The 26,524-nt window shown below is 39.6% G+C and overlaps 1 protein-coding gene across 1 annotated transcript in view; it reads right to left on the bottom strand.

Annotated features, from left to right (window-relative positions):
* The window catches only part of LOC306978364 (proteasome activator complex subunit 4B-like), a gene marked incomplete at its 5' end in the record, with an annotated part of 102,309 nt that continues 75,785 nt past the window's right edge, over nucleotides 1-26,524 (bottom strand). The window contains 8 exons of the mRNA XM_079576887.1: nucleotides 1-196; nucleotides 2,860-2,993; nucleotides 3,949-4,087; nucleotides 8,802-8,957; nucleotides 15,046-15,174; nucleotides 15,353-15,438; nucleotides 22,463-22,668; nucleotides 26,167-26,298. Of these exons, the coding sequence (XP_079433013.1) occupies nucleotides 62-196; nucleotides 2,860-2,993; nucleotides 3,949-4,087; nucleotides 8,802-8,957; nucleotides 15,046-15,174; nucleotides 15,353-15,438; nucleotides 22,463-22,668; nucleotides 26,167-26,298 (1,117 nt within the window). The 3' untranslated portion in view covers nucleotides 1-61. The remainder of the gene's footprint in view (nucleotides 197-2,859; nucleotides 2,994-3,948; nucleotides 4,088-8,801; nucleotides 8,958-15,045; nucleotides 15,175-15,352; nucleotides 15,439-22,462; nucleotides 22,669-26,166; nucleotides 26,299-26,524) is intronic.

Below are 26,524 nucleotides of genomic sequence, written 5' to 3'. Positions count from 1 at the left end.
TCATGCCAAGTGGTCGTGTGGTAGTTCCGGCGCATCATCGTAACGCTGCAGTTGTTATAGTTCAGGCGTAGTAGCAGGGAGACACCAGCAGGTCTGTGAGCACCAGCAGCTGGTCGTCCGTGAAGCACTGACGATGCTCCTGCCAGTTATCATGGTGAGTGCGCCTGAACTCGGATAACGTCTTCTTCACCGTCATCTGCGCATCAAAAAACAGAGCAAAGCGCGTGTAAAATATACTAAAGCGTAGAAGCAGCCTATTCAATTACACGGCCACAAATGTTATCAAAACGCCGCAGTATGGAGATGACAGGCTCAGCAGTGATCTCGTCTGTTTACACTAATGAATAAATAATGCTGTAAAAGTAATTAATTCATGTCTAAATGCCAAGTGGAACAATTTAAACGCACAAGGAGGAAATTATTTAACACAGAACAAGCCTGAAGTGGAGTCGGGAGCGGTTGAGCCTGGACATGACATGATCAGTGAGTGAGGCTACATGAATTTTACAATAAAAAAAACATAACAGATTTTACATTAGTGGATTCAACATCAGTGTTTCTACATGTTTGTTTGACTGGCAGTAAAATATATTGGGCAAAAAGCAGGCTGCATTTATGAACTACAGAATGTTGTGGTTTCCTCAACAACCGGGATCTTAGACATTAAAGTAGTGCTATTAGAACACATGAGACTGACATTAAAGAGACTAGATGCAAGTTGGTCATTTTATACTCCCTACTGCCACCTCAGGTCATATGCGTAACTGCAGGTTCTATATTAAGCTATTGCATGACGGCACTTAGCAACTTTTTGAGTGACTGTGCAGGATTTTAGAGGCAGTTGATGTGAACAGGTCTGGGCTCATTCTACACATTAGGACATGGCTGGAACAAGTAGGGGGAGGAAAATACTTAATTTTAACATTTTCGAACTCCGTGTAGTCCTGACTAGTGCTGTCAATCGATTATTTTTTTTATTGGATTAATCATGACTAATCACGGTTAATTTTTCTGTAATATATATATTCATTATTAATACTTGGCCGACATAAAACACTCAAATTTAAAGCATTTACGCACATTTCATTTGACAAAATATTCTGTTTTATAATTCTATAGGAAAAGCCCAACAGCTTATGTTACTCTCGCTCGCCCAGGGCTTTTAACATTTCCACGTGTGCTTAATAAGTCACATATTAGATACATACGAGCCTCTTTGATGCGTAAGTAGCTCTCTGTCCTTTTTGTTACATAAAAGTAGCTCATCGTGTGAAAAGGTTGGAGACCCCTGGGTTGCAACGTAGTGCTAACAAGTGCTTTGTCTTTCAGATAATGTGTGCAATCAGAAACAGGAACATATATGATGCGATTAATTCCTGATTAATGCACAAATTGTTGTTTTTTTGAATAAGTATGAGTTGCATATGACGCATTAGACACAATTTTTGCTAAAATATAATTAAAACGATTATGTTTGAAGATTTTGCTTAAGATTTTACCCAGCTTTCTTTAGTTTGGACATTTTTGTGATGTTTACAGTTTAACTTTCTTATTGGACACCTACAGGAAGTGACATAGAAGAAGGTAAACAATTTTAAACTGTTGTCGTGCCAACCATGTTAAGTCAATGCTAGCTTCCTCTATGTCACTTCCTGTCAGTAGCTTAAAAATTACACTTTTATGCCCAACATTTCTTCATTAAAATTGCTGCGTCACTGAAATAAAATTATAATTATGTGATATCCATCTAAATGAGTCATATTTACAAAAGCATTAAAACACACATGCACTTTAAAGCTTTAACTTTGAGGGCTCTATGACCAACACAAATGGCACAAACAGCTAGATTTACATTACTACCTTCAGCTTGTGGACTTTGCTTACAAGACTATGATAAAAGTCAAAATCATTTTTATTTGAAAGCAAGCAATTTCTGCCGACTAACAGCTTCAGGTATAAAGAACGCTTGTCCAATGGCCATGCATACATTAGCATATTTTGTTGTGAAAACATTTATGTGTCTTTATTGGAAAACCTTACACTCTCTGGGATGAAAATAGCACTTACAAAACAAACTAAACTCCTCATTTTTCTTCATTATTCTGCTAAGGCTCTTTCTGTTTTTCCCCAGCTCCATTACAATCGGCTGGGTAATTGAACCCTCTGTAAATACGCCTTTTTTTTTTACTGTACACACTTGTATTTTTCTCTCTCATTTCTTTTCACTTTGCAACGCGAGAACCTCCAAATTACCATCATTTTTTGGCTTTCTGTCACCGTGATGTATTATTCAAAAAAGCCAGCGCTATGGATTACATTGTATGTCTTCTTCATGCTCGAGGTGAGGCCCAAAAAGATGCAATTTTCCCCTCAATTGAACGGGGAAATTGTGTTCTTTGGGCTTGCTGTGTGTGTTCAGTGGGATGTTTGTATATGACTGTAGTCGCTGCGTGGCATAGAGAACGAAAGGAACTCTAGAGCGGTCACATCAGTGGCCATCTTATGACTGTAGGATGAGTCCGAATAATACAAAGAAGTGTGGAATGTCTCAGTTTAGACTCAGACATTGAAGCTTCAAATCAATATACAAAATCTCTTCTGGAAAAAAAAAAACCCACACATGCAGACTTGGCTTTAGTCTTTACTCAGATTTCATTTTGAGCAGTTTTTATGTTTTTCCACACAAAAAAAAAATAGTTATGTCAGTTTGCCATATACAGTATAATGATTTCAGTCTTCCCATCTTTTCACACGTGTTCCTTGGCAGAACCTGCAGTCTCAACATGGCTGCCCGTTGTAAGTTAGTGTGTGAGAGGCCTCCCTATAGAGCTGTGTTTCTGTCTGTGGTTGAGAGAGTACCTCGATGGGCTGCGGGTCGTTGAGGTGGACGCTCAGCTCCATCAGGATCTGAGGCATCCAGTCGGGGACGTCGTAGGGACTGGACAGGATGCACGCGCTCAAGCCCAACACCCCAGCATGGCGGCGCACCAAGTCTGCAACAAAAACGATCCCAAGTTGGTTCTACACATAAACACTGTTATTATATTATAGTTATTATTTATAAATGTGGCATATATTTGCAATTTTTTGCAATTATGCAATTATAATCTGTTGTTTTTAATTTCTTTCACTAATTTTTCTTTTCCTGCATATTTTTTGCAATATAAGGAATGCTGAGGATGAGGACTGGATGAATTCCAGTCACCTTGGAGACCACAGTTTCCCAACCAGGGGTACTGGGACCCCTGGGGTACACGAGGAGTTAGCAGGGGGTACACTAGGAACTATTTAAAAATTGAAAAAGGTGAAAGTGAACATTATTTGAAAGCTATTTGTTTTACAATAAAATGTATAGGCTTGGTTTGGGAGTATTTTAGGCTTACACAACATTGTCTTTACACTTACAAATACTGCTTGAATGTATTGCTTTCTAAATAAATGGCGACAAATCTTGCAGTAGGGGGTAAACAGAGTACCACTGAACCCAGTGACTGAAGGGTCAAAGGGTTCCACATGACAAAAAAGACTGGGAACCACTAGAGCGAGAAGAAGCTTCTGAACGTGGAAGAGAAATGTCCTAAACTCATCCCAATCCAGTTGACAATATTTGAAAATATATCAATAAATAATTCCTGGACGACAGAGAGCCGATACAAACATGTAAGATAATAAGGATTTTCTGTTGCATTTCAAAAGGCAATGATTAAATGTGTGGTAAATGTAAAGTAGACTAAATGTATTATTAGCTTGCTCAACTAAGTTTATGTGATATTTTTGTCAACTACAACTTTACTAAAACTAGAAAGGTAAAAGATAAAAGTACCAGAAGAAAATATGACTCGGTGTCCTATATATTACTAAAGAGTCTTGCTATTGTTGGGTCTCACTGTCTGCTTCCACAAACCGCCTTTTATTTATATCCAAAAGTGTGTGTGTGCGCCTTGTTACCTGTGGAAGCCAGCTCTCCGCGGGCCTTGGGGACTCGGGTCTGACTCAGCGTCTGCAGCTCAGTGTGCAGACTACAGTCCAGGGGGAAGAACTGGCACTGCAGTAAACCACTGAGGGTGGTGCCGGCCATGTCCCGCACCTAGGAGCGGGGAGGGGGACGGGGGGAAAACCAAGGCAAATGCAGTGAGAAGAATGAAATCCGACAAAGACGGGATGGTTAGAGGGGAGAAGGGGGCATTCCGGGACAGTGAGAGGGGGAGAGAGTGGGGGTTTAACTGGAGCAAGGTCCCCATACAAACAAGGATCTGCTTCTTGCATAAATTGCGCTTAAATAATGAATAAAAAGGATCTACATTCTTCCTATAGAGACACAACCCAGGAGGTGGCTCAATCTGACAGACTGGGGGTAGGTAATAGGCTCTTTTAATAGGCTTTATAAAATGTGCATTTAGTCCATGATAAGTTGTTAAACAGACTTGCACAATGAGAAAAAAGTGTTGATATTATTGTGAAGATTTACTTAAAGCAGTACAAAGTAACTTGTTTACCTTAATAAATCTTTTTTTTGTCCTCCCTCTGCGGGTAATACAAGTGTTAATGGGATGATTGGGGAGTCTTTCATCTCCCCCTGGTTTTGTAACTTCGCTGCCTACAGGTTAGAGCCACCAATACACAGAAATGGAATCACAAAGAAGAAGCTAACAGGCTAACGGGCAAAGCTAACTGCGGCTAGCGCCACTTAAACAGTATTTACAGGCAAGTTTGAGTGAAAAAAAATATCTCCATTGTGTAATTGGATGTACAATATCCCTCTCTTCCTTTGTCTTTTCTGTCACAGTAGTATTTACTCTCACAGACAAATAATGAGTAAAAAACATGCTATGACACCTGGCACTTATGGCCTCACGGGGCATGAGTTACTTAGTACTGCTTTAACGTTTCAACGCAGATCGTTTCTCAAATTTAGTCAAAAGAGGACTTCAAAATACTAAATCAAGAACAAAGCAAAGTTAAAAGGGAAGTAAATTAGAAAAAAAATCTGAACTTTTGCACATTTTGAAGTTGCCATGCATTTTGTTTCAGGCTGAAATAGCAAATGGATCCATCAAATGGATGACTTAAGTGAGTTTGCGATTGTGATCTTGTGACATGGATATTGCATCAACGATCTAATATAATCAAATCTATATAATGATAATTTCACAATGTATTGTGCTGCCTTTTACACAACATAAATTAGAATAATAATAATAAAAGACTCAAATTAAAACAAACTATGTCTAAACTGAGATTAAAACATGGACTAATCCTGTACAGCACCAGAATAAAAGCAAGTCTAATCCAGGACAAAACGGAAATGTTATATCAAATGACTAAATCAGGCATATTAAATAATTCAGGCGTACAGTACTGCGCATAAGTAATGAACAGGAAGCCTCCCAATCTTTCCATCAGGTGCTTCGAGGACATAGCCGTTGCTGAGATGACCCAGTATGACAGAGTGGAAAGTGCCATTGTGTATAGGCTATAGCGGCTGCTGCAGTCAGGTAGATATAAGTGGTTACAGCATGTCGCTGCAAAGCCTATCAGGGCTGTATGAAAAGCACAGGAAATGACAGGGACAGGATTCGCTTTGCTTATTTCTATTGTGTAACACATTAGGGGATATGTTTCCTGTAAGTAGAAGTACCTGTGACAAAAGTACAAGGCTGCAGACTACCAGGAGGGTGGCAGGACTCAAGTGCCACTCTAATATGCATAAGGTTTTATCATGATACATGTTTTATAGTTATACAGTAGTGTGGTAGTTGCGTCATTGAGAAAGTAGAATTAGGATAGGGACAGGAAAAGGATGGGCTACATTTTTTACAATATATGTATAGATACTGCATACTATTTTACCCAATTAATAAAACAGAAGGCGAGTACATTTTTTATTACACATCTCTTTACTTTACTGTGCTCGCCTCATCTCAGACCTCACTTGTATATGCTATGTGGGAGTAGTGGGATATCACCAGCTTGCCCCCAGGGAGATGCCATTGTTCTGCTTTTGCTACTATTTTCCAAACATTAGGTTAATACAGACCATATACAGACAGGTGAAATTGGTTCGATGAGGTAAACTTCAATGCATTTGCTTCCCTGCCTTCTGTCCCTCTGTTTCCACCTGCTTTCACAAAGTAAGGTCCACTCAAGGCCCCTCAAGGACACTGAACCCAATCCCCCACTTTCATAGGTTGATCTATCTTTTAGATTGATCTCTTTACTGTTTGAACCGAGGGATTGAGAGATAAATTTCAATTCTTTCGCTATGAGCTTTGAATGTGATGAATAGAAAATAATGCTAATGTTGACTTTCGGAAAATGTTTTCTTTAACACTTTACGCAGTCCCTGGGCATGAAAAGTGAGCACAGTTACCTTGTGTATGACATACGCAGTATAAATAAACATGCCTTGCCTTGTCTTGTCTATTCAAATACACTTGAACTAAAGTATTAAGAGGCCTGTCACAAGAATTACTTTTCAACTTATTGTACAATAAATTACAGATTAACGCAACAAAGACTACATTTATTTACAGCTTTTACTTATTAGCCTTTTTTTGCAATATTTGAAACATTTTAGAAAAGCTAATTGTATTTCATTGAGTTTCATGTTTATTGCAACTCGTGTGTTGTTAAAGTGCATATCAAAGGTTTTAATGCTTTATGACATTTTAAGATGGATATTTTGGATGGATTTTTAGGGGGGGGGGGGAAATGAGGGGGGGGAAATGACAAAAAATGACAAAATGACAAAAAAGTGACTAAAACAAAGATAAAAACGCAACAAAAAACCCACAAAAGAGGAACAAAAACGTAACAAAGAAGCAATGAAAAAACATCCGTTTAGATAAGTTTTGTGGGTCTTAGCTTTCAAATGAGGCGTCACTCTGGCTTATAGGCTGTGCTCCGTTAAGATGGGAGTTAAGATACTGACAGGAAGTGACATTGATAGAGGTAAAGTTCCATGGCATTTCCCATTGACATAACATGGTTGACACGGCAACTGTTTAAAATTGTTTGCCTCTATCTATGTCACTTCCTGTCAGTGTCCAATAGGGAAGTGGAACTATAAACATCGCAAAAAAATATCAAACTAGAGAAAGCTGGATACAATAGAAAAAAAGTAGCAGTACTTTAATAGCTAGTTGTTGAAATATCATCTTGACCAAGAGCTGTCCAGGCTATACTCTGCCAAAGACCCATATCATCAAAGCGTAAGTATCTGTTTTTACTGAGTATGTAGCTCATGGGAGAGACATGTCGGAGACCCCAGACCTTGACCTACAGGTTCTCGGTCAGGATTGCGTAAGATTAGCTCATTCTGCATGTCTACAGCGAACCCATTATGAGCATGAATTGGCATTTTGAAACAGCCTACTATAACCCCTCAGAGTACAGTCCGTCAGCACATAAGACATTAACAGATGCCGCGGCGCTTTGGTAGCCCAGGTGCTCATTGATTTCCCCCCGCGTCTCCAAAATCAATGCGAGCCGGCTCTTTTAAAAGGCGCCTTTAAAAGCACTGCTACAAGTAAGACAACGATTCGACCGAAGATGGCTGCTACTGCTGCTGCTGCTGCCTGTGTCAATTTTTATGGAGAAATAGTGTTACATACAGCACAAGGGAGGCAGCGCTATCAATAATTAATAACGACAGGGCCAATTCATCTAAATAAACATGATTAGGTGAGCTGCATTTCGGATGACGGAGCGCTTTGCTATTTTTAGGTGCCAAGATTTCATAAAACAAAGGAGGAGCGTATGGGCGGCCTGGCTCATTGTTAGTTGTCGAATTATCAGAAGTTGCACCAAAAGTATTTTTAAACTTGGCATGAAATGGCAAAGGGATATGGTTTGGGGGAAGCGATGATTATGGTTTATAAATAGAGAGACAATTAAAGTTGCATTAGCTTAATATCTAAAAAAACGGCTTTACTCCTGCTCTCCAAATGTAGTAGCCAAAATGAGCAATCTGTCTGATTTTGTGGACAGAATAAACTCCCCACAATACATTACTGCTTATTGTTCATATGAAAGCCTTGTCTTGAATTTAAATGAGTTCAGTTTGGTTTTGGCGCAATAATGTTACGCATAATGTTACATTTGCAAGTCAGGCAGAGTGTGGGAATATCTCTTTGTGATTAACATTTTTGTGATTATCTGTCATTTGCTACACACCCGCCCCAAGGATTGCATGTGTGAAGTCTTAGATAAAAGCTATTGTTATTGGCCAACTGTGTTGTTAGAATAGGGCCAAGAAGTTGTCAAATCATATTGGTTATCGATATAATAAGTCATATAATAAGTCATTTTTCAAGTTACTCTCGTTGATGTTTTTCATGGGTCTATCTGTGACCTATTGAAGACAGTTGGATATACTTCACTTGAAACAGCTTTCTACATATGAGACGTATTTGTCGTATAAGTAAGTAACTCGAAAGAAAAAAACAACATACCAGCGATATTCATAACGATCAGAAAGACACCAACAACGCTATTGCTGCTGTATGTTGACCGAATAAAGCAATTGGAAGAGGACCTAATGCATTTAAGCATCATGTTTGGCTTCCTGTGGTCAAAGCAAAAAAGCAGCATCTCCATGGAGACGAGCCGGTGATGTCCCGCTACTAACAAAGTCACAAATCAGGTCTAAGGAAACGTTAGCCAGCTCACAGAAAAGACAGATGTTATTGGAGGTCATTTTCACAGACACAAAAGTAATGGGAAGTTGTTTATACTTAATCCCATTTATTGGCTGAAATGTTACGCAAAGTGTCTTTAAATGTTGTAGTTCCATTGCTCACCTCTAGTTGTTCGTCCAGGAGCAGCTGCATGACCAGGGCCTGGATGCGGAGGACCTCAGCGGGGAGACTGAGCAACATGAACAGGTTATAGAAAACCATGATCTGGAGGTAGGTCAGGACTGAGAACCGAGCGTGCCACGACCGGTTTACTGACATCTGTGAAGCGAAAACAAACAGAAGACAGACACAAATGGTCAGAATGCAACCAATTTTTGTTGAAATGTAAATCATCGTGGTGCCTTTTCATGGTTTTGTACAAATACTGCAGTAATATTATATACCAGATAAATATCAAATGTTGCAATCTTCACATTGTGCAACCTTGATGGAGAGATACAGTGAACAAGTGTGGCTGCTAAGCAACTAAGGCTCATACTTGCAAGGATATTTAGTTCTACTCAAAAAATACATTTACAGAACAGATATTTCAAACTTTGTTCCACAATTTCACACAATTAAACTAAACAATGACTTTAAAGGTGCATTATGCAACTTCTTATGTGAGAGAAAAAAAAAAAGTTCATATCTTTGCGTATTTGACCTTGTAGTGACCCAGCGGCTGTACGAGTGGTCAATATGGCGCCGTTAGTTTCCATTACAGTGGTCTCTAGGACGCTCCAGGATCAATTGTTTGCTGACGGACCCTCTCACCAGAAAACCTACAAAACTATTGATCCTGGAGCGTTGTCGCTGACCACTCGTACTGCCACTGGGTCACTACAAGGTAAAATGCGCACTAATATCAACTAAAAGTTACCCCCCCCCTCCCCTCACCTGGCTTTCCCACGCCCCTCACCCCCCTCCACACCATAGGCCACACGCTGCTCTGATTGCATTCAATGAGATACAGAAATCTCACTAACCTTGTGTATCAGCAGAAATAAGACATGTAGCAAAGAAAACATTTTTAGACTAACATTTATTTGCTAAACTCCAACTTTCTTAAAAGTCTCTCTTTTTTGGCATTTACAAAATAATGCTTCTAGTTTACTGTGCAGAACTTCCCCCCCCCCCGCAACCCTTGAACGCCTCAGCCTCTCGGTGCTGCTGTAATCGTGAGGAGAAAAAAGACCTGACGGCTCCCTGTAGATACTGGATAATCAAACAAACTGACATTTCATGAGGATTTGAGCTGCATCAGAGCAGGTCGGTCAGATGTTTATCAGTTCACGATCTTTTTGTAAACTTCTGCCATAATGCTGAACTGTTAGCCACCAACTGTTGCTGCATCTTCAAACATTTGTGATGTCCACACATGTTTGTGTTTACATGGTGGAAGGCATGTGGGGGTGAGGCCATGAGTGTTCCTAAATATTACTTTGTATTATTATTACCGTATATTGTAATTATACTTTGTGTATTGTAAAGTAGAGAGATGACTACTGCTTTCACCGCCTTGTTTTTTAAATAGATCCAACAGATTTTCCACACATGAAAAAAACACAAATTGAATGTCCCCATGCATAAATGAAATCAGGCCTTTTCAGGACAAAAAAAAAGAAAAGAAAAGAAAAGAAACGCCGCAGACCAGACTTTTTCCATTTAGTTCATTTTCTCCGACAGCTTAAGTAGTGAGACACATTATGTTTTGATCATTTGGGCAGAATTACACAGCCGAGTTACCCGGAAGCCATTTTCTTAGTTTTTCTGCATTTCTTAGGACAATTTGCACATGTTCGAGCACATTCACAAGAATTTGGGGCTTAATGGCTGACTATACAATGGAAATGGCCTTCTTTTTCTTCTAATGTGCCCAAAAAGAATAGTTCATTTAGTGGCTTTGCTTTGGTACACGGACAGGGCAGGCTAATTATATAGAAAGATATGTTTTTTTCTGTTTCCATTTCAAAACAGAAGGCAGGAATCCGCGGCTCATTACAGTGAGAGACTAGATTGAAATAGGAACGGCTGAACTAAACCAAGTTGCATACAGGATGCTATTTGTTGCTTACTACCCAAGCAGCATATGCCGATTGGAGCCATTCATATTGTGGGTGTATTGTGTTAATTGTGCAAACCTAATTAAGACTAAGAATTAAGACTATTTGCAGGTTCATACAACATGGCAATTTATCTACTGTACTTCCTTAGGACTAGATTGGCTCTCCACATGCACTCGCCTGTCACTGGTTCGAACCTAAGTCAGAAAATTATTTTCATATTTCATTGGAGGATAGGGAATACGGATTTGCCATACAGAACACTGTGAACGCACCGTAATTGCTGGAAGAGCTCAAGTGTAGCCTCCACATCTGTGAGGAGCTCGCACAGTAAATTAACCAATTCATCTCTGCACCTTCCTGTGTGTGTACCACTGGAGTACTTATAAAATGGATGAGATTTTGCTTTCTTTTACCCGAGCCAGTCCTGTGTTTGTGGGGAAAAAAGGTTGAGAGTAAATAATAATCAGTAAAAAGTATCAATGGTTATTCCTTTGGTTTGTTGCCTGCTCTGATTGCTCATGTCTAAATAAACCTGAGTGTAACAATGAGCCCCAGCACATGTCTCTCTCTTTCCTTCCACTCTCGCCTCTCAATCTGAGTTTTAAGAGGCCACTGGTTCTGAAAACAGTCAGTACTAGGACTGGGCAATTAATCAGAATTTAATTGAAATCGCAATCTCTACTTCGGTCAATCTTAATAATCGCCATAGGTCTTTTATAATTGTCAGGTTTACAGCCAGTTCTTTTGGAGTTTGGACGAGGACAATGGAAGGTTATTATGTGTGAAAGGACTCTGGAGGAAAGCATTTGTTTTTGTTTGAGCTGAAGTTTGTATTAAAGGTCTCTCTAAGACTATATCCGCACGAAGACAAAATGCTTATATTTTCAGAAACTTTCTTTGTGAGCACGAAGCCAGCTTGGTAAATGTGTGCCTCAGGTCTGTGAAAACGGCGCAATTCATCTTCCAGGCCTGTGTGAGGCGCTTTGACGCTAGCACAGATAATAGAACAAGATGTCGCATGTGCAGTAAACTTTTGTGGAATGTGAGGAGGCGAGTTTATTCTTCAGACGAAACGGGACTAAAGCAGAAAAACCTGTCGGTCACCAGACTTTTACTGTCAGTCCAAAAACACAGACTGACTCGGCCGTGTTTTTCTACTTGTCACCTGTGGCTTGTGGACGGCAGCGGAGCAAAGAGGAGCGGAGTAAAACCATCATAGAACCATGAGTCAAACTCATTATAAGGTCAGTAGATTATGGATAACAGACACCACTCTGGAGCTGTGATGTCATCGTTTTAGTAAAAGTTGCGGCGACGTTGTAACAATGGAGCCACGTAAACGGCGTTTTGAGATCTTTCCACTCTGGGACCTAGTTTGGAAAATGTTCGTTTACAAACCCCCAAAACGCCGGGCTCGTATGGACGATACACTGGACTGATAAAACATCTTTGTGTTTGGTCCTCAGCTTGACTTCGTATGGACAGGGCCCTAGTTCTGAATGTGGAGGCTCTAAAAGGCTCAAAAAACTCCAATAATCACAGAGAAATACATGTTCCGTCTGAAAAAACAAAGTGAGTCATATGCTTTTGGGCTGCTGTTGTTTTTGTCCACACACAAGTACTGGATCAGATTGGGGGGAGGGGGGTGTATTTGAACAAGGCTACACTTCTGGATCTTCTAGCTTGATTCACTACATTTACTCTCTTAAAGCCTGTGAATTCTTATGTTTAACAGACAAAAAAGCAGTTTCCAACCAAGTGTTTATCTATTGCATCATAAAAGCACAATGAGGTAGTCCTTATATTTCAAGCCTATCATTGTCAGACTCCTTCCAGCACAGCAATACAACTTGTTCTTTCATTGTTTACTCTCCCAAAGAAAAACATTTGGAGTCCCCTTTTCGCTCTGTGTTTTAGCAGGTGTTAAACATGATAAATTACATCGAGCTGAACGCATGAGATTTTTACGAATATGGCTTTTAGTCTTTTGAGAGCAGACTTTGAGAATACGCAGCACGAAAGGGAAGCTGGCAAAGCAATTGAGAGAGAGAGAGAGAGAGAGAAAAGGGGGAAAAAAAAGCAAACACTCTAGAATATTGTTGAACTACTGTGGACGTAATTATTATTGGGGAGGGAGGTGAAAAATTGCCCATGTACAAGCTCCCGAATGGATTAAACTGGAGAGTGGGGCAGGAAATATACGAATTACCCCTCTTCCTCACGAGAATTAAATCCGGTGCGAATGGGGCTTAAGATAAGGCATTGTTCATGACTTTTAGAGAGAGGAGGAGCTGCAGAAGTGGCACTCGGAATATACGGTGTTACCGAGTGAGCATGTTAGTAGCACAGGCTGTTTTCGATTTGAAGTATTTGTAAAAACAAGGGCTGCTCGATTTTGGAAGAATACACGTACGATAGTTGATTTTCTGACACATACGGTGAGTAGATTAAATTTATCAGTTCACAGTGGACATTTTAAATATGTTTGAGAGCAAGAACATTTGAGAAGAATGCTGACACATGAACTAAAACTGAAACACGTGGATTTGAGAACGGGTTTGAGAAGGTCTAGAGATGACCAAAGATGTAATACTTCTATACTTCAATTATTTTAGAAGTACCAAAAATGAGTGGGATCCATAACTCCATATTAATCTCATGACATGAAGTTATTTTAAATGGCAAGTATCGCACTTCCCAGTTAGTCACACGTACTGTCAAAAAAGCAACAGTGACTTTTATTATAGTACTTGAGAAAATAATGTCACTTTTGTTCAGTTGTGCTGTGAGAAAAGGTGATAAAGAGGGTGTTTTATGCGTTTTGCAGGTACTTAGTAATAATCAGGGTTTATACAGGAAGAAGCAAGTATATTTTAATCTCAAAAAGCAGCGCATATTTGATTTCATATATTTGCAAACATTTCATCAAACAGAGGAAAGAGAACTGGACAAAACGGACAACACTTGAGCAAAGACAAATTTCAGCCAAAACTTCAACTTAAAGGGACACTGCATACATAACATTTTGGACTGTACTGTTGCCATCAGTGCAAAACATGCTCCTAATGACCAGCTCATCACAGAAAAATGCTATTACTGCAAAAACACATGTTTGTTTGCACATTTATGAGGTTTTTTTTCCAATGGTGAAATGATCTATCATAAAATGTGTATAATAATATATATGTCATGTTTTCGTCAGTTTTTTGTTGCACTTTTGTCAGTTTTTTTTTAATGGGTTTTTCTTCAAGAAGCTTTTAGATTTGGGTTAAAGCAAACTGGAGAAAATGTGCTTGGTCCAAGAGGTTAAAGGGATATTTCAGGATTTTTGACATAGGGCCTCATTTCCTAGTTATCCAGAGTGTTGCTGATTTCTGAAGATATTTTTTTTTGTAATTCATGCAGTTCTTATATTTGAAGAGTTACGTGGCGCTAGGCTAGTGCTAGGCTAGTGCATTTCTATGGTATCAGCTAGCCTGCATTAAAAAGAGTCTTACACACTCCACAGTGCACTTGAGGCAAATCACTTATAACGCCAGACTAACCATATAAATGTCTGTGTCAATAGAATAATTTTTGGAATATAACTGACCTTGCATCACATGAATGATCGCATTTTGAGGGACTATTTTCTAGCAGATCACTCCGCCGCTGCGTAGCTTATACAAACACGAAGCTGATGCTGCTCAAATATAAGTTCTTTTAAATGCAAAATGGTTAAAATTACTCTATCGACACAGACATTTATATGGTTAGTCTGGTGTTATAAGTGACTTGCCTCAGGTGCACTGTGGAGCGGGTCAGACTGTTTATAATGCAGGCTAGCTGATACCATAGAAATGCACTAGCCTAAGACTAGCCTAGCGCCACGAAACTCTTCAAATATAAGAACTGCTTGAATTACCAAAAAAAATATTTCCAGAAATCAGCAACACTCTGGACATGAGGCCCTATGTCAAAAATCTTACCCAAAGATTTGTGTTGCAAGTGGCTCGAAACACAAGTCCAGAAATGTTTTTGATGAGAGAAGAAGATTGTAACATGGTAAAAAGACATGGTAAAAATGTCAATTTTGCACCTGTTTTGTTTCATTTGGATAGACCAAGTAATTCCCAATAAAACATGACGATTCTACCATAGATTTCCTCGCTTTCCCCCCCCTGAATTTTAATCTGTAGGGTCTTTAGAATGTGACATTAATCTCTGAGTCCATACTACCGTTGCATGTGGCTTGGAGGCGGGCAGGTGGGGACGTGTGCATACATACAGGCTGAACCGTTAGTGAGCGGTGCATTCGTTACCTCCTCCAGCGCAGCCAAAACGGACGGGATGTGCTCGGGGTACAGCAGGCCCTGGGACATGAGCGAGAGACACGTGCGCGCATCCTGCTTCATCTCATCATAGCTCTCATCAATCTCCACCGGCGCAATCTGGAGGGAGAGGAGAGCGCGGGGGGGGGCGAAGAAACACGCCGCCACGCAACCATTTTGAGTAAATGAAGAGAGAAATTGAGTTTAATGGCCAAGTAAGACGGAGTGGGTAATAATGTTGCGCTAGTGGGACCTACACAATTTGTCTGTGTGTGTGTGTGTGTGTGTTTGGGTTTACCTTGAATAGCAAAGGCAAGAGCTGCAGCTGTTGTTGAACCGGGGTGGTGAAAGTTCGCCCCGCGCTGGCCATCAACCATTTGAGAACTGCGGAAAAACAAACAAACAAACGTACATTTTAATAGCAAGTGATAAAATACAAACAAAAGCACCCGCACTGCAAAAAAAGGAATGTCCCAGATCAGTGGCATTAAGACTGTGGTGCTGTGGCTTCTTCAGGCGGTACAGGGTAATCTGCAATTTAACCCCCGCATTCACCGACCACAGTTTGGCTTTACTCAAATCTAAAAGCTCCTTGACTGGGGCTTACAGCCTATAGGCCAGCCTCATTTGGAAGCTAAGACCTACAAAACTGATCAAAGATTTTTTTCCCCCTCCCTTGTTGCTGCGTTGTCACTTTTTGGACGTATTTTTGACCATTTTTGTTGCTGTTGCTTTTTATTGTTTTTGTTGCTTTTTGCCATATTTTGTCACTTTTTTGTCACGATGTTGCTTCTTTTTTTCTTTTCTTTGACCTTTCATCATTTTTTGACGCTGTTCTGTCACGTTTTTATGATGCTTGCGTTTTCATTCTTGTTCTCGGACGAGAACAAGAATGAAAACGCAAGCATCGTTTTTGTTGCAAATTTGATGCTTTTTTCAAGAAGCTTTAAGATTTGGGTAAAGCCAAACTGGAAAAAAATGTGCTCGGTTCAGGTGGGGGCTAAGAGGTTAAGACGTTATCTATATGAATGATCTTTTCATGCAGTGGCTCCCAGCCTTTTTTCGTCTCACACACTTCTTGAGTCACTAATAACCTGAAATAAACCCTGATATTTTAAAGGAACGCAAAAAGACCAAAGATGTTGTTAGCATTTAGCCTCTCCCAGCATATTCCTATGGATCCAAACAGGGGTGAAGTTAGAAGCGGCCAAGCTCTTCCACTTCCTCCCTATTTAAGTACAGTTGGGTGACTAGTTACACGATCCAAGTATAGTTGCACAAAATGGAGTGGATAAAAAGAGGAACTATATTGTAAGGCGTAATAACACCTTAGGCGCACTTCAACGTCCGCGCAGTAATACCTTCAGAATTCCTTAGGAGTGAAGATATTAGGGTGACATGTAACAGTATTTAAATAGGGAAAACGTGGAAGAGCTTGATCGCTTCTAACTTCACCCCCGTTTGGCCCCTTAGAGGAGAGTCAAAGAAGCTAAATGCTAACAACAACTTTGGTCTTTTTGCGATACTGAGCGCATGTGTAAAGACCAGACAGGTACGCATCAACTCGACTAAGCTCGGATTAGGACATGCAGTTTGTCAGTATGGAAAAACGGTGGCCTGTTCCAATTAGTACAGCGATATGCTCAAAATAAAGCTAAAATATTCTCATATTCAAACTGTTTACTGAAAAGCATCAATACAATTAACTTTCATTTGAACAAATATTGGAATACAACTCTGCTTTAATCCAATTTAGGTGGTGTTTTTGACATGATTTACACAATCTAGACATACTTTTGTCCAATTCAAAGGCACACTTGCGATACATTTTGCTGCCAGCAATACAGAGCATGCTTCTAATGACCGGCTAGACAAGAATTTTTATTTTTATTTTTTCAGTGGGTAATCAAAGAATGGATTTAGATGCGGACTTAAGCTGCCTTTAGTCAACATCTCCATGGAGACGAGCTGGAGATGTCTACGCTCAGGTCTGGGAAGAGGTGGCTTTAAGTGCATTCTAGACAACACACATGCTCCTAATGACCGGCTGGACAAGAAAGCTGTATTTTCTTTTCAGTGAGTTATCAAAGACTGAATTTAGATGCGGACCTAACCTATATAATTCTCATAATTGTCTGTTTAGTCAGCATCTCCATGGAGCCGAGCTGGAGATGTCTACACTCCTAAAATTACAATCAGGTCTGGGTAGAGGTGGCTTTAAGTGTATTCTAGACCCTTTTTAGACCTGGTTTAGTTCTAATTTAATCTAGGCCTGGATGTTGTTTCAATACAGAGCGCAGTTCAAGTTCACTTATTTGCTAATGGGGTAAGAAAATTGCACTTGCCCTATCGACAGTTAGATAGATTACCTTAGAGCCAGTAAGAAAAGTTGTAAAACAATCAAAATAGTCGAGGTCATATTACTAAATAAGTCTTCCATGAAAAAAGGCTTGGTGCTTTGTTTTTGTAGTGCATCTTGGCTTTGGTGACCTTGCTAGTAAAAACACAATCTATCATGATCTGGCGTCTAATGACATGGGTAATTTTGCAGCCACATATTTATCTATATAATGTAAGCTCAGTAATGGAGGAGGCAGCAAAGCGGAAAGCTTAATACCTAAGATGAGGTCTAAATCTAGTGTTCATGGTGAGTAGAAAGGGAAAATCGGCGGATGTACAGACTCGCGGTCACATGGGAGCGCCGTAACAAGCTGTAAACATGCTAATGACATGGGAACAGATGGAGAGAGGTGAATCTGCCAAGAAATTCAGCGGTAAAAAATATGATTATGTAAAATGAGCGCATAAAATGGGTTAACATTACAGAGATTTTGATAGAACTAGGTCTACTTTATAATTCTAATAGGACAAATAGGCTCCGGTCTGATTGATTGCAGTCTGGGGGTACAATTCAGAACCTAGTTGCTGGGAAGAACTCTTTTTCCACACTTTGTCCAAGTAAAATATACAAATTCCAATACATTTGAGAAGGGCCATTAGCAAATGTTATGGTTGATTACTTTCTGTGGATATGTCTTCCATGTAGTCCATGACAAGGTTTTGAGTACACAAGCAAGAGGCTTTACAAACAGCTCAGCAGTATCTCCCAGATGTCCGGTTCAGTCCCATGCTGGCATTACATATTGCCTCTGTGTTCTTGGGCAAGGCATTTTACCCATTTTGCCTGTACAGTATAGGAATGCTGTTTGAACTAAGGAAACACAGACCGTTTTAGGCATTGACTACAAGTATTTTCTCTTACCCCCTGCCTAAACAAAGTGTATTTTCTCCAGTTCAGCTTTACACAAATCCATGTGTACAACCTGTAGGCCAGTGTAATGCGTCATTTGAAAGCTAAGACCTACAAAACTGATCTAAACGGATCTTTTTCCTTGCATTGTTGCCATGTTGTTGTCAATTTTTTGCTGCACTTTCATCGTTTTTGTCACTTAATAGTTTTTGTTGCATTCTTGTTGCTTTTTTTTGTTGCTCTTTTTTTGTGTTTTTTGTCACATTTTTTGCCACTTTTCTCATTGAATTTTTGTCACTTTTTTTTGCTGCACTTTCATAACTTTTTTGGTCACATTTTGACACATTTTTGTTGCTCATTTTGGTCTTTTTTTTTTTTTTTCCACAAATATGTTTATTGAAATTTTCAATTGAAGGCCAAAACATATAAAACATACACATACACAAATACAAGACAATTAAATAAAATCCCTCCCCCCACCCTAACCCCTTCAAAATTATTTTCTATCATTTTGGTCACTTTGCGTTTTCATCCTTGCTTTCTTCTTGTTTTTGCCGTTATTTAGACACATTTTTCAAGAAACTTTTAGATTTGGGTGAAGCCAAACTTGAGAAAATGTGCTTGGTTCCGGTGGGGGTTAAGAGGCTAATATTATCATTAAAAACTAATTTAAAAAAAAATCTAATATTGTATGGATTATGAAAGGAGACTTATGTGAAATTGATTTTTTGAGCTTGTTAAAAACAAACCCGGGGCAGTATTTTGCTTCATTCATACAGTTTGTCTTGTTCACTTTGACCTTTTCTTCTTCTGCTGCTGCTGCAATCTGTATTTCCTGGGTTTGATTGCGTTACAGAGAAAGCACAAAACTGTCCTCCATATTTTTAAACCCATAATCTCCTTTTGGCGTTCAAAGTGAGTTCATCAGGGCAGCGAGACCCGTTAGCTGACAGTAAAGGCTTGATTTTACTGCCTGCAGAGGGCGCTCCAGACTAATTCACCATCCTGACCAGCCCAGCATCTGCATCCTTCCTGCCTTTTTCTTTACATAGATGTTATTTCATATCTAAAACTGTAACATGTCAATACTCAGGTACCAAAAGAATCTTTTTAAGCCTGAATGTTGCACTTTAAGATGAATAAACATGACATCCTTAGAGCCTAGAGGGGTGACACGGGATGCTTTGTGCTTCAGTGCTCGGCCCAAACTGCCAATCACAGGTCGTGGCCCATATTCAAAGTGACTAATAGGGGATGGAGGCAATATCCATTATGTTCGCCTTAAAAACAGCGATAGACATTCTGCGGATGCACCTCGCCGCTCTCCGGACTAATTTGATGGCTAATTTGTGACCCATGAAAATGTCAATATTTGAAGCCACTCTTCAAACAGTGAGTCAGGGAGCTGCGGATATTTTTAGACTGGTAGTGTTTGGGTATTTGGCCTCGTTGGTGAAATACTGATCGGAGAGATTTTCTATTTGGCCGCTTTCTGTGGGATTAATGAAAATATTTAGTAATTAGTTGGAGAAAATTGTCAGGGTTTTTCGGCGTTGGCGTCATGTCCGTATTTATAACGAGTTACACAATCACAAAAGGAAAGCCAGCAGATTGTGTCCTTGTGCTCTCTGCAGGCGTTTTTATAAAAAAAAATCAACACCGAGCGCACATTAAGTTATACTACATTAAGTACCAGGTCGTGTAAAAGTAGTCGAAGGTAGAGTTCTCTACGTAGCACATGCATGGCTCTTAATACAACACAAATAAAGGGAAGGGGGGGTTTTTAGCAGAGGTGCTGTGACTTTATAGTTATTATTTATTTGAGTGAAATCAGGATTAATTTTCGTAAAAGCGGCGCATCTATGTTTACATTATGGTAATTAGCCACATGCGTGTTCGGTTTCCCGACGGAGCGTCTAATCAATACAGCGCGAAAAGGCAGGAGGAAATACGACATGTTTCTTTGGATGCATTAAAAGATTTCTAAAGACAGTGAAGAGGTGAAGATTTATGAACAGGAAAACGTTTGAAACAATGGAGTGTACCTACAGCGCAGAGGGGCGGCCTCCAGAACGACGACTGCAAAGAAAAGCAGCTCATGTTTGAAAGACTCTTTCATTTTTTTTTAAGTCGCCCCCGGGTCCCCCGTCCCAGTAATTTTGTACATAGACTGGAGCATTTATAATATATATATTTTGAATTGTGTGGCAATTAAATATTAATTAGACTTTAAATCCAAATCCATGAGATTTTAAAAAGTTTGATTTTAGCCTAAATTCAAAATTGCTATATCTTGAGAAAGTACTTGTTATTTTCAAGATTAAACACATTTTGAAAAGTAGACACGCTGGCGTTTGTGACTTGAGGTGACTTGCCGTCTAAAGCAAGACTTGACTTGACTTGACAAAAGCTATGACTTGACTTGACTTGACCCCATGACCAATTGACTTGGACTTACTTGGGACTTGGACCTCCATGACTTGGACTTGACTCGAGACTTGCATTTAGTGACTTGCTCCCACGTCTGGTTTTTAGACATAGGATCTGGCAACCCAAAGCTTTTGTTGTGCTATATAATTGATGAAATACAGTGTGTTTGTTTAACCTTTTAAACCCCGCCTTAAACAAGCACATTTTCTTCAGTTTGACTTTACCCAGATCTACATTACTACGTCGAAGTGCTCCTAAGGTATTATTACGCCTTACAATATAGTACCCTTTTATCCGCTTGGAAAATCGACATGTTTAACTTTGTGTGACTAGACCTGGATCATGTAACTGTATTTAAATAGGGTAAACGTGGAAGAGCTTGGTCACTTCTAACTTCACCCCCGAGAGGAGGAGAGGCTAAATGCTAGCAACGTCTTTGGTCTTTTTGTGTGACTGAGCGCACGCACAAAGACCAGACAGGTACGCATCAACTCGTCTAAGCTCAGGTAAGAACATATCTCAGTATGGAAAAACGGTGGCCTGTCCCTTTAAGAAATATCAACACAAAAGAGAGCTTTGGTAGAGTATAGAGTAAACTTCCATAGTAAATTCACTTTAGATTACAGGGAACAAGAAAGCCATTACACATGTATCAGGTAATTAAACATTACAGTGCAAGGTTTGAAGGAGTACACAGTGTAACAACTGTATACAATGTGTAATAAAGGTGTACTAGGTGTAACACAGGTGCATAACTGATACACAATACCTAATGTGTAACTGCACATGAGCTCAGGCAGTAATCTAAAGGGTACTTGGAATTATATCTGATTAAAAAAGAAAGTGAAACTGAGTACAATGTCAATATTAATTTCAAAGGAAAGTTAGTTTTAATTATGTTTTTCAGTTAAAGGTTTGATTTTGAGACTAATTTAGCTTAATTTTGAACACAACACACTACAAAATAGTGAATAATCTTAGTTTGGTTGGTCCCTTTGTAATCATATTGTAATATTGTAATAATAAGATCCTCGAGGTATGGGGAACTCGGAGAAGAAATGAACAACTCAAGGGGTAAAGTGAGACTACACCTTGTACCCTGTTGCACGTACACCTATGTTGAACACCTTTACTCAACTTTGCACTTGAATATGTAATTACTCATACTACATGTGTAACAATTATCGTGGTACCTGCACCTAGACATGGAACTATTCAACAATTTGTAAAAAAAAAAATGTGCATGCTGTATCTAAAATACTGTATTTCTTTCCTTCTATGGCCTCCTCTCTTGCTTCCCACGACCTTCTGACAAACATGTACATACTGTTTGCTCATTTCCTACATTTAAACAATTTGCGAACGCCATTCTTAGAGCTTAAACCGAGATGGGGAAACAGCTCACAGTTCATACTCGATTGGCTCGTCTAAAATTGCGAGACTGAGGACAGTTTTTATTTGATGCCGCATAATACAGATTGGAGCGCTTCAGCAGAATCAGAAATGACAATAGTGAACGGGATTAACTCAAAACTGTGACTATGAAGCATTTTGTCAAGTAAACAGAGTTATAAGATAATTAACAACTCAAAAAAGTCGATTTTGCATGATCTGTCCTTCTTTAATAATGCATAACCAATTGTCCTCGACTGCCCTTCCCGGTCCCCTTCCTTTCCCCCCCGTCTCTCCACTCGGCTCGCAGTGAAGTGCTTGCGTGTGCAGACCCACCCGTCTTGAGCAGCTTGACAGCCTGGGTGCGCTCGTCGCTGCTCCCCGGGGTGCTCTCCTCTTGAACGTGGTTGTGGATTTCTGCCTCGGACGTCAGGGGCTTGAGCCTGTCCAGGACCCGCGCCACGAAGGGAGCCACGTGGGGCGAGGAGGTGGGCGCCGTGTGGGGCAGAGACACGTCTATCATGAAGACGTATGTCAGCACGCTGGAGAGGGGGCAGAGGGGGTACAAGGGGGAGATTAGTGCTGTTGGAAAAAATGACTTAAGGGTGACAAGTTTTGCTTTTTGTGATTTAAATTCAAGATTGAGTCCAGGAGCATTAACGCTTCAAGACTGAAACAGACACAAGAATCCCGATTGATTTCAGAACTTCAATCCAGTGTCCATTTTGACCTCTTAACCCCCACCGTAACCAGTTCAGCATTACCCAAATCTTAAAGCATCTTAAAGACCGTACAGTCTACAGGCCAGGGTAATGCTTCATTTGAAAGCTAAGGCCAACAAGACTCTTCTAAGCTTCTTGCTTGTTTTTGTTGTCAAGTTTTAGTCATTTTTGTTAATCTAATTACTTTTTTGCAGCGTTTGACCGTATTTAGTGTTTATGTGTAATGTAACTGATGAAGCAACAAAAATGTGACAAAAATCCAATAAAAATGTGACAAAAATCCAACAAAAATGTGACAAAAATCCAATAAAAATGTGACAAAAATCCAACAAAAATGTGACAAAAATCCAACAAAACGAGACAATAATTCCCCCCAAAAATGTGACAAAAATCCAACAAAAATGTGACAAAAATCAAAAAAAAAAAGTGACAAAAAACCAACAAAAAGTAACAAAAATCCAACAAAATGAGACAATAATTCCCACAAAAATGTGACAAAAATCTAACAAAAATGTGACAAAAAAATCTAACAGAACGAGACAACAATTCAACAAAAATGTGACAAAAATCCAACAAAAACGTGACAAAACCCCCACAAACATTACGCAAACCTGACAACAAAAGCAAGGAAAAAGCTTGGGCCTTAGCTTTCAAATAAGGCTTGGCCCTGGCCTATAAGCTGTAAACGCTCCAGTCAAGAAGCTTTTAGATTTGCATAAAGCTGAACATTAGAAAATGTGCTTGGTTAAGGCGGGGATTAAGAGGTTACTTATAATCAGGATCAGCAAAGTTTTGTACACAATGCAACCCCATGGAGACAGGAGATTTCGGAGTTTTGGAGAATAAACAAAAAATAATGTCCATCTTGAAAATTGGGAGCAGTAAAATTGCCTGGTGAGCGAGGGGACTTTTAATGGATGTTGAAAGTGCTTCTTTACACACTCAACAGTTGCTTTGCTGTGACGCTTGCTCGTGGTAAACAACTCTCGGCACAGATGCCCTGGGGCAAACCACCAGAAGCGACGATGCCAAATACCAAATCCCACACAATCACAATGAAACGTGACTCTGGAACCAAAGCCGTAGAGAAACGTCGTTAAGAAAACACTATCTGTATAAAAAGATGTTTGATATTTCATTTCTTAAGATTAGGTTTGGATACTGTTGCATTTTTTTCAATACCAGTACTTAAACAATACTCGGTTTTCGATAACAATACCTGAGCAATACTAAAATATTTGTCGCCTAGAACCAGAAAACAGTAAACAACAATGTGTGGAAGATTTACAATATCGGGTTCATGTCCAATGTCAGGAAATGTGTGAAAAATTGAGAAAATTGGGAGAAATTGTGACGAAATTAATGAAAAAAATGGTGGCAAAAGTACGGAAAATATTAGAAATAAAAAATAAACTAATTAGGAAAACGGGGAACAATTGATGCATAGATAAAAAAATATATATAAAAATTGGGCAAACTTTGGGCAATTTTTTTAAGATTTGGAAAAAATAGGGAAAAGCTAAATAAAAAATTGGCAAAAATGGGGAATAAATTGGGAGGGAAAAAATGTATTTATTTGAGCTGAAACATCCAAGTCATTCATTTGGTGCTGTACCTGAACCAACAGCATAAAGTCTTGGATCTTTTTTTTTTGGTACCTGATTTCGATACCAGTAGTACCTGAACTTTTTTTCTGATATCAGACTGGTATCGTTCAACAGTACCCAGCCCTACTTAAGATATATCTTTTATTTGCTGAATATATGTTAGATATACAGTAACTAGCTTTCACTGGCTGCTTATATGCTTTGGCCAATCTCATTTTTCCAAACTCAAAAAACAGAACTTTATATGTACATCTACTAAACTCTAACCCTATACAGCTGTTGACAATATAGTTTATACTATAAGCCTACCGTATGTCACACTGAACTTACGCGTTAGAAAAAAAGACTCAAATCCGCACTTGTTTAAGCCAGCCGCTCTAGTTTCCGAAATCCAGGCCAGATTGTGTTGTTGTATTGGAGGTTTGAGAGGCTGGTGTTGTGAGCGGAAGGATCGCATCTCTCTCCTCTTTCGGAGATGGTAAACAGAGAAATTGGCCTGATGAGATTAACCCATTTGGACGCGATTAGACCAAAGTGGATGAGACAGTGTTGAGTGCGGTACCTGCCAATGCGCTCCCTCACGTCCTTGTTTCTGCACCTGAGCGAGTGTGAGCTACTTCAACCGCTGATAATTTCACTCTCAATGCTGCTACTGCGGCTGCTACTTTCTTCTTATACTACTATTAGTGCTGATATTATTTACCTTTGTTCATTTGTGGACATACATTGAGTTTCAGATGACAAAACATCAGTTGGGGGCCAGAAAAAAACATTATTATTAATATTAATATCTGTGGTTTGAATAAATATAGTGGGATAGTGAACCTTGTTGTTGTTTTTTACTATTATCTGGCAACGTGGATGTAGCTACTGTTGGACATCAGCGCTTGTATCAGAATGGGCCGTTTTGTAGAAGCAAAGCTTTCTGTCTTTGCCTGGCCTTTTTCAATAATTGTAATAGATTTAATTATTTTACTCCTCACCAAGATTGAAATAAATGTATATTAAATAAACTGACATTTTGTGCTGTTCTGCTCTGACTGGGACAGAATTAGATTTTGTTTATTTTTAATGCTGGAGCATGTTTGTATGGGGGGCCCTGCCCACTGAGCCCCCTCTTCTGATTCGCCCCTGGCCTATGCGCTCAGTGCCTGCAGCTTGGTCCTGACAGGACTGTGCAGAGAACGCACTCTAGGCTGCACAAAGTTCCTAAACTTTAGTCAGGAGCCTCTGGAGGACGTCTGAGATTCTGTTTTATGTTGCATTTGTTAAAGTTACAGTCATATGTGAAAGAAAAGTCAATTACTTAGCATATTTCCGTGTTACGATGTCGCGCTTCGCATCATATGCTTCATTAGAGCTCGGCTTGTTTCTATTTCCTAATTTTTATCTTTTCCTGTGAATACGAGGCCAATTTTCATCAGATATAGAGTCGGTTAATCAGAAACTTGAAATCTGCCTGACTGAGTGAATGTGGGGACATTTCAAAGTTCAAAAGCAGAGCGGAAACTACAGAAAACTTTTGAGTAAATAATTGTGTGCAATTTCAGCCCAAACTTTACTTTTCAAATTGAATGCTTTTTAATGAGATTTAAGGCCTTCATTTTTGAAACAAAGCCAGCAGAAACCCCGATTACAAAAACAGTATTTCAAAGACCAAACTTGGCACCATAAAGGCTACTACTACTACAACTGCTGTGGATGTCTGTACCTGCCAATGCGCTCCCTCACGTCCTTGTAAACCTGGGTGAGTTTGGGTTCGAGATAAGCCAGGAGCCGGTGCAGTAACTCGGACACTCTCCACTGCTGCTGGGCCAGTCCCCCCTGCAGCACGTACAGCAGGCTGCGGGAAAGAGAAATCACAATCAACATGATAAATGAGATGAAGTGTGTTATCTTAAGTTCGGGAGCAGGGCCACACCTATGAATACATCTGTCATTCTGTCTATCATTAAAGAGACTAGATGCAAGTTGGCCATTTTATACTCACTACTGCCACCTCAGGTCTTACGCATAACTGCAGCTTCTATTTTTAGAGATTTTAGAGGCAGTAGGTCTGAGCTCATTCT

This window comes from Gobius niger (assembly GCF_951799975.1).
Source record: "Gobius niger genome assembly, chromosome: 19".
Taxonomy (NCBI): Eukaryota; Metazoa; Chordata; class Actinopteri; order Gobiiformes; family Gobiidae; genus Gobius; species Gobius niger.
The sequence above is the reverse complement of the archived record's forward strand: the minus strand, read 5'-3'. Positions and strand labels throughout refer to the sequence as shown.